Below are 9,207 nucleotides of genomic sequence, written 5' to 3' on the forward strand. Positions count from 1 at the left end.
TTCACAGGCAAGAGGGTAAACATATTAACATGGTGACAAGGCAGGCAATATACAACAAAAGGGAGGTTAGCAGAGGAAAGATGAAGACAGCAGGGAGCAATGCAGTAGTTAAAATGAATAGCAGTAAATACGTTGATGACACATGGAAGAGATTGCAATCATTGTAATGAAGTAAAGTACATGATTTGTGGATGTAAAACTGATGATCTGCTCTGTAAACCTCCACTCAAGTCATAATAAGAAGTTTTAAAAAGAAAGAAATCAAACGATGTATTGCATCAGGCAAGACTTCTGCACAAGACCTCTTTAAAGTGTCCAAGAGCAAAGATGTCAGTTTGAGAACTAAGGTACACCTGACCCTTAGTTCCAATAGTTCCAAATACCTGACCATGATATTTCCAACAGCCTCATATACACATGAAAGTTGGAAAATAAAGGAAGGCCATAGAAGAATTCATGCATTTGAGTTATGGTGTTGGAGAAGAATATTCAAAATACCATGAACTGCCAGAAGAATAGGCAAATCAGTTTTGGAAGAAGTACAACCAGAAAGCTCTTTCATCTCTCATATTTTGAACACGTTATTAAGAGAGACCAGTTCCTGGAGAAGGACATCATGCTTAGTAAAGTGGAGGGAGGGTCAGCAATAAAGAGGAAGACCCCCAACCAAATGGCTTGGCACAGATGCATCAGCAATGGGTTCAAACATGACAACGATTGTGAGCTTAGCGTAGAATCAGGCAGTGTTTTGTTCTGTTGTGCACAGTATCACTATGTTATTGTGTTCATATATTATGCACACCAGAAAACATACACAAAATATAGAAAAATTTAAAGGAGTAAAATAAAAATAGAAAGTCTTTTGGACAGATGCTCTATTTTACTTAAGTTCTGGAGTACATTCACCCCACTTAAGGGATCTCTGCTCCAACTGCTAAAAATAAGAATAGAGATTTCCTAATGGACATTGAGGGAGAGCCCAGTCATAAAAGAGAGTTGGGTTTTTTTGTTTTTTGTTTTGGCAAGTTGGACTCTATGGATCTTTTCTTTCATAGACTACAGGCCACTGACTATGCTTCTTGCCCACTATGTGGGGCAGCATCAAGATATGGGAAGTATTTATGCAATGTTCCATTCCCACAGAGCATTGAACTATATAAACTACACAATGTGAGAGTGTCCCAAAATAGAATCCCTTCCTGCAGGGGCCTACAATTCTCACTGGACAACTAGATTTAAATCCTAAAAAAAAAAATATTGCTGACTACAGTGAAGTCAGCTCAAATTCGTTTGAGTCCATGTAAACGTAGTCTTACGTAAGACTGAAGCACATGACTGGTTCACTTAGTCACATGAACAACACAGGCTCTAAAGGAGCTCATCTAGGAGTAGTGTAAGCAAATACTGCAAGAGTATAAAAAGAGTCTGCAGGATATCACCTCTGCTTGAGGGTGTTAAAGAAGCACTGCAAAAGAGGAGGTGCTTAAGCTGGGCCCTAAAATATGAATTAGAAGTTTTCCAGTTAAAAAAAAATAATGGAAAGTCATTTCCAGCAGAGACAGCAACATTTGTGAAGGCTTGAAAACTTGGTTTTAAGTGGAGCACGAGTGCATTCAAGGAGGAAAGCTGTGGGAGACACGAGTTTTCTTGGGTAGACAAGGACCAGATGAGAGCAAGGCTTACTAAAGAACTACCCTGTAATTAGGTAAGGAGGAATTATTGAAAGAGTTGAGTTAAACACAGTGGGATTAAATTGGGTTCAAAAAAACTCCTCTGGTGGTGTTGTGGGAGATGAACTGGAAAGCAACTAGATTAGAAACAAGGAGGCTATGGTAGATGTTGTAGTGTGTCATCCTGATGGCCCCTCAGCACTAAGGCACTCATTCCTCCTGTTGCTGGCCATTGATGACTGGTCGATTTCAGCTGAGACCTATTCTAGGAATTGCCCTTGATCAGAAGTTATGCCTCCTTTAGGTGGGCAGACTGCCCACATCCAATGCAGGTGAGGAGGGGCAGTAAGGGGGCTAAAGAATGGGAGGATGGAGGCAGGGGTTGAGGATAATGAGCATGTGTTGATTTCAGGCTTCTTCCACCTGGATCCCTTGCATTAAGTTGGGACAGCTATGAAAGGCCATGCAGTCTCAGAGCTGCTGTAGGCTAGGTTGAGACTGTTCTTGCAATTCCATTGCAGTTTAACTCCTCCTTCTGCTCAATCTTAATTTCCCCACCCCCCCCACCCCCCACAGGAGTTGTTGTCCAATAACCTTCGTTTATGTGTGTCTCAGAAACTTAGAGTCCATTTCCCAGGAAAGTTGACTAAAGATAGAATCCAATTAGATCACCACTGTAATAAGAACCCTAAATTACATAATGGAAGTTGAGGATGGAGAAGAGGGAACAGATTCAAGAAATATTTAGAAGATAGCATCAAGAGGACTTACTGACAACTTGCCTGGGTGGGTGAAGTCAGGATATCCCAGGTTTCTAGTTGGCTGGTAGTAATGGGCCATTAGGGAATATGGATGGAGAAGTAAGTTTTTTGAAAGCAGTAACTGTTCTATTGAGTTATGAGTTGGGCTGCTAACCACAAGGTCAAATGTTCGAATCTACCAGTCATTCCTTTGGAGAAGGATGAAGCTTTCTGCTACCATAAATATATTCAGAAACCCTATGTGGGTGCAAACTGACTCTATGACACATAACCACCACCAGCAGTAATCTCTTCTATACGGAACAAATAACATTTGAAGTGCTTGTTGGACATTCCTTTAAAGATCTCCAATAGGCAGCAATCCAGCAGATAACAGGATGCATGGGTTCTGGCGCTCAGGGAAGAGGTCTGGACTAGGAATAGAGATTTCGAAGTCATTAGGGTTCTAGATGTACTCCTGGTGTGGCGCTGTGTGTTAATGCGCTGGACTGTAAAACCAGTTTGAACCACAAGGTCGGTGATTCAAGCTCACCAGCAGCTCCTTGGAAACCCTATACAGGGTCGCTGTGCATTGTAACCGACTCGACAGCACTTCACAACAAACAATAACAAGGGCTTTATATGGTAAATGAGATAGAACATACACCTATAGAAAGGTAAATAACTGTGCATCAAGCAAAGACTCAACTTATTTATCCTTCAAGAGACAGAGCTAAGGGAAATCACAAAGAAATATCCATTTTCCAGCTAACTAGGATGTATGTTTGAATAACTTAAAAATGGTCCTAAACAGTTGGCAGGACTAAGTGAACTGAGACTATGCCTGAGACAGCCTTTCTCGAACAGTATCAGAGGAATGATATGTTTCAAACAGAAGTTCCTTGAAAAGAGGATTTGCTGACCAAGAACACTTAGAAAAACAAATTATATATACTCTCCTCCTAGATATTCGTAGTATACGTTAGCACAAGAAATTCTACTTTTCAAATGTATTTAACCACGAGCCTTTTCTAGGGGAGGCTATTAATTAATGTCTCACACTACACTAATGATGGGGAGGCACTGTTGGGAAGTCATTAAAAAGTCCTCAAGTACTGGCAAAGTCAGAACCTGGAAAGTAAGATTCTCTTGGAGCATGAACCTGGTTGGCTCTATTTCTCCAGGATCTCCTGGTATAGTTGGCTATAAAAAGGTATGTCTGCAGCCTTATGGTTACTGAGGGAGGTGGTCTGTGAACAGTGTGGTGCTATCTGAAACTCTGTGCAGAAGTTGAAACTGCTGAGTCAAAATGCAGCAATACCAATACAAAGCTTGTTGAGGATTACTGGGTGGCTGGTGAAGACTAGAGGAACGACCCACAAAAACAAAAAGCTAGGAACGACCCACAAAAACAAAGTCATACTTCTAGAAGCACTCACAGGACTGTTAGAATTGGAGTAATACTTTAGAATTTCCATAGAATTCATCTCATGGTAGAAATTACCCATCATGAGGTAGAAAACTGCCAACTAGAGGTCATGGGCATCTAGAGAAGTATGCAAAGCAAAGATGGAGAGTAGGGAAGCAGGGGTGGAGCATGCGAAGAGGTGTTGTTGCTCAGGGAACAACATAAACACACTATAGAAAAACTACTCATTTTGTGTGAGTGTACACTTTCAATTAATAGTAGGAAAATATTGATCATAGAGCTGGATGGAGAGACATGGGATTCCTATTGCTTGTGAAAGGTAGTACTGAAGAAAAATAAGGCCTGTGATGAGTCACCTCCATGAAGGTTGGCAAGCTGGTGTATCTTTAGGACACAGAAGCAAAGTGTAATGGGGCTGTCTCAGGTAACTTTGATCTTCTCTGAGATCACCCCTCAATGAGAAGATTACCCACAAAGAAGATCAAAAACATTGATCTGAGACACTCCCACTCTTTGGAGAAGGTGAACAAAGCCAAAATCCTCAACCAGATGAATTGGCACATTGATCATAACAATTAGCTCAAAAATAGAAATGATTGTGAGGACCAAACAGTCTTTTATTCTACTGTGCATAAATTTGCTTAGGTGCAATGGCACCTAAGAACAGCAACAACAACATGGCTGAGATCACCCATCATGAGCACAACACAGGAGGCAGAAGTAAACATGGAACACAGTAAAAGGTAGAACATAAGAATGGTATGGGCAAAGGATGGAGAGTTCCATCTCAGACATGTCTGGGGACTGCCTTTGCCTGCAGCAGGCAAGACAGGGCCAAGTGTTTCAAGAACTGTGAGTTATACTGGATGTAGAAAGGTAATTCATACATGGACAATGAGGGGGCTTTATATATGATTTCATTTATTTTGTAGACGTTGAGAGTATAGGTAGCAAAACATGCACCACTTGAACAGTTTCTACATATACCACTTAGTGACACTGATTACATTCTGGGAGTTGTGCTACTATTCACCCTTCATTTCTGACTTTTCCTCCACCATTAACATAAATTCATTGCCTCCAAATGATGCTGTCAATTGATATGATTTGCCTATAATACAGATGGATGCGTTAATGAGACCAAAATTCATTTCTGAATATATCATGAGCATGGGCATATGCCAGAACTGTTTTACTTAGTTCATTATTTCTGTATCCATGCATGTATGGGCATTTTATTTGGAAAAAAATACAATATTTAGTACAAATCATGCTTGCTACACATTTAAATTTTTTGTGGTTCAAGTATTTGCATTCATTTTCTCTTTTGAAAACATTCCTTGGCATTCTTGTTGATTTTTCTTCAAAAAATTATCTTATTAAGCATATCAAATTATGAAAATATTCCTGTGAAGACTGAAATTGTTGCTGCATTAAATTAGTTTTTGCAGGGTATTGTTATCTTTAATTTTTTTTGCCTTTCTGTTGGGGGAGAATACTTCAGACATACTATCAGGAGAGATAGTCCCTGGAGAAGGACAGAATACTTGGTAAAGTGGAGGGTCAATGAAAAAGAAGACGACCCCCAATGAGATGGACGGACACAGTGGCAACAGCAATGGGTTCAAGCATAGCACTAACTGCGAGGTTGTGCAGACCAGGCAGTGTTTCCTTCTGTTGTGCATCAGGTCACTATGAGTCAGTACCAACTCAATAGCACCTAACAACAACCATGAGGAGAACACTACAATTTCCAGTTTATTCATACTCTCTTATATCTGCAATTAGAACTATATGATTTTATAAAATATTGTCTTTGTCTTGACTTAACAAATCATATTTCATTGGTTCTAACTTGCAATGTTTTTCTCATGTTTATGTCTATGGAATCTGAATATCTACTATTAATTGACACCATCTTCCGCCTTATTAGTGTAGTTTTCAAATGAAGCATAGCAGTGGCGCTGTAGGATAATGCACTGAACCACGAGGTCAGTTTGAACTGTAAGGTCACTGAGTCAAACCACCAGTGGCTCCTTGGAAACCCTATACAAGGTTACTATGAGTCAGAACCGACTCGATAGCATTTAACAACAACAATGGCTAAAGCCACAGACCTTGTTTTGACTGATGACATGGAGTTTTTCCTCTTCATCTCTTTCCACAGATGTAGTCAATTTGATTTCTGTGTATTCCATTTGGTGAGGTCCAAGTGTAGAGTATTCTGGAACACTTAATTGTGCTCGTGAGGAATCTGTACCTGGACGAAGAAGAAGTTGTTTGAACAGAACATGGGAACACTGACTGGTTTAAAATTTTAAAAGGTGTGAGACGAAGTTGTAGTCTTTCACCATACTTATTCAATCTGTATGCTGAGCAAATAATCTGAGAAGCTGTGTTATATGAAGAAAATCATGGCATCAGGATTGGAGGAAGACTCATTAACAACCTGCCATATGCAGATGACACAACCTTGCTTGCTGAAAGTAAAGAGGACTTAAAACACTTACTGATGAAGATCAAAGAGCACAACCTTCAATATGGATTACATCTCAACATAAAGAAAACAAAAATCTTCACCACTGAACCAATAAACAACATTCTTATCAATGGAGAAAAGATTGAAGTTGTCAAGGACTTCATTCTTCTTGGATCAACTATCAACACTCATGGAAGCATCAGTCAAGAAATCAAATGATGTATTACATTAAGCAAATCTGCTGCACAAAACCTTTTTAAAGTGTTGAAGAACAAAGATGTCAGCTTGAGGACTAAAGTGCGCCTGACCCAAGACATGGTATTTTCAATAACCTCATATGCATGTGAAAGCTGGACAGTGAATAAGGAAGACCATAGAAGAATTGATGCTTTTGAGTTACGGTGTTGGAGGAGAATATTGAAAGTGTCATGGACTGCCAAAAGAACCAATAGATCTGTTTTGGAAGAAGTACAGCCAGAATGCTCCTTGGATGCCAGCATGGCCAAACTTCATCTCTCATACTTCGGACTTATTGTCAGAAGGGACCAGTCACTGGAGAAGGATATCATGTTTGGTAAGGTGGAGGGTTAGAGAAAAAGAGGAAGACCCCCAATGAGATGGATTGGCCAAGTGGCAGCATTGATGGATTCAAGCATGGCAGCAGTAGTGAGGTTGGCCCAGGATCAGGCAGTGTTTCGTTCTGCTGTGCATAAGGTTGCTATGGGTCGGTACCAACTCAGTGACCCCTAACAACAAGTGTAGAGTCATCTTTTATGTTGTTTAAAACAAGTATTTCAAAAGGGGCAAGTGGTTGAACTTACAATCCCCAAGCAGAGGACCCTAGGACCATGAAGGGAGAAGAGTGGAAGCGTAGTGTGGGACTCTACCCAGAGAAATGTCAGTGCCAGAGATGGAGACAGAAATGATGACAGGGAGAGATGGAGCAGCTAAGGACTCTAGACTCATGGAGGGAGAGGGACGACTGCGTGCTGGTGGCTGTTGGGGGGCAGGCTTGCAGGGTGTGCCCTTTCATTGTTGAATGATGAAACATGCATGGGATTGTAATCATTGCAATGAAATGAAATATGATAAGATGAGTGTAAAACTGATTTTACCCCATGTAAACCATCACTCAACTCACAATAAATCTTTGGGGGAACAAAAAAAAGGTATTTGTAGTGAATAAGTCATTGGTGTTACAGAATTCTATTATGAGATCTCCAGCTTAGTTTCTATTAGCAACGCCATATTTTCCAACTACTGATTCTTCTTCTTTGTTTCCAAACTTTGCATTCCAATCATCAGTGGTTATCAATACATCCTGATTGTATGTTAGATCAATTTCAGACTGAAGAAGTTGGCAGAATTCTTCAATTTCATCATCACTGTCTTAGTGGTTGGTCCATAAATTTAAATAATACTGGCATCAACTAATCTTCCTTAGATGTTATCCTATCACAGATAGCATTGTACTTCAAGATAGAGCTTGAAAGGTTCATTTTGATGAAGAATGTGACTCCATTCTTCTTGAATTTGTCATTCTCAACATAGTAAACCAGATAATTGTCTGATTCAAAATGGCCAATACCAGTCCATTTAAGTTCATTAATGCCTAGTATAAGGAGCTTTGGTAGCATTATGGTTACAAATTGGGCTGATAACCTGAAAGTCAGCAGTTCAAAACTATCAGGAGAAAGATGAGACTCTCTGCTCCCATAAAGATTTACAGTCTCAGAAACCCTATGAGTCAGAACCAACTACGGCACATAACTACCACCACCAGTTCCTAGTATATCAATCTTTATGCATTCCATTTTATTTTTTACAATTTTCAATTTTCCTAGATTCATACTTCATACATTCCATGATCCAATTATTAATGGATGTTTTCACAATTCAAAACCTGCATAAAGAGGTCCAGATGATTAATAATAAAATTTCAAAAATGGAAAATACACTGAAAGGGCAACAGAGCACAATTGAAGAGATGGAAGCCAGAACCAGCAAGCTGGAAGACAAATCTCTCAATACTGCTACAATGGAAAAGCAAGCAGAAAAAAAGTATTTTAAAAATCTGAACAGAGTCTAAGATTCATGCTGGAAAATATGAAGAGGAATAACTTAAGAATCACTGGCATTCCGGAACAAGAAGAATCACACAAGTCCACAGAGGAGATAGTTGAAGAGCCTCTGGAAGAAAATTTCCCTAACATCTTGAAGGATAAGAAGCTGAACATACCCCAGGAAAGATAGACCCCAAAAGAAAATCACCAAGACATATAATAATCAAGCTCTCCAAAATCAAAGACAATGAGAGAATCCTAAAAGCAGCCAGAGAAAAGAGAAGTGTTACTTACAAAGGCAAGCAAATCAGATTCAGCTCTGACTTCTCAGCAGAAACCATGCATGCAGAAGGCAATGAGGAGACATATATAAAACTCTAAAAGGAAAAAAAAACCTGTCAACCAAGAATCCAGCAAAACTGTCAATCAAATACAAAGATGCAATCAAAACATTCCAGGATAAACAGAAACTAAGAGAGTTTTTCAAAGCCACTCCAGCACTTCAAAACATCCTAATGGGAGTTCTTTGGAATGAAAACCAACAAGAACAGACAATCAGAGATTGACAGACATCGCAACACCACCTGAAACTCAAATGACAGATAGCAGAACAGAAAAAAATTACAACAACGAATTCAAAGGAGCTGGGAGGGCAACCAAAGATTAAAATAATAACAATGTCAGAGAAGGAAAAAATATAGGAACAGAGATCCAGGTGGTGAGGAGGTCAGGTAGATTACAGTATACAATAGACTGTCTTAAATGGAAGGAAAAATTAATAGACTATAGGGTAACCCCAAAGAAAGTTAATATTTCACAACTTACC

General features: G+C 39.5%; 1 protein-coding gene across 1 annotated transcript in view; it reads left to right on the forward strand.

Annotated features, from left to right (window-relative positions):
- Nucleotides 1-3,566: 3,566 nt before the first annotated feature.
- Nucleotides 3,567-9,207, forward strand: part of FAM214A (family with sequence similarity 214, member A) — a 253,744-nt gene continuing 248,103 nt past the window's right edge. The window contains 1 exon segment of the mRNA XM_006831861.1: nt 3,567-3,623. Within this exon segment, the coding sequence (XP_006831924.1) occupies nt 3,567-3,623 (57 nt within the window).

This window comes from Chrysochloris asiatica, unplaced genomic scaffold (genome assembly GCF_000296735.1).
Source record: "Chrysochloris asiatica unplaced genomic scaffold, ChrAsi1.0 scaffold00004, whole genome shotgun sequence".
Taxonomy (NCBI): domain Eukaryota; kingdom Metazoa; phylum Chordata; class Mammalia; order Afrosoricida; family Chrysochloridae; genus Chrysochloris; species Chrysochloris asiatica.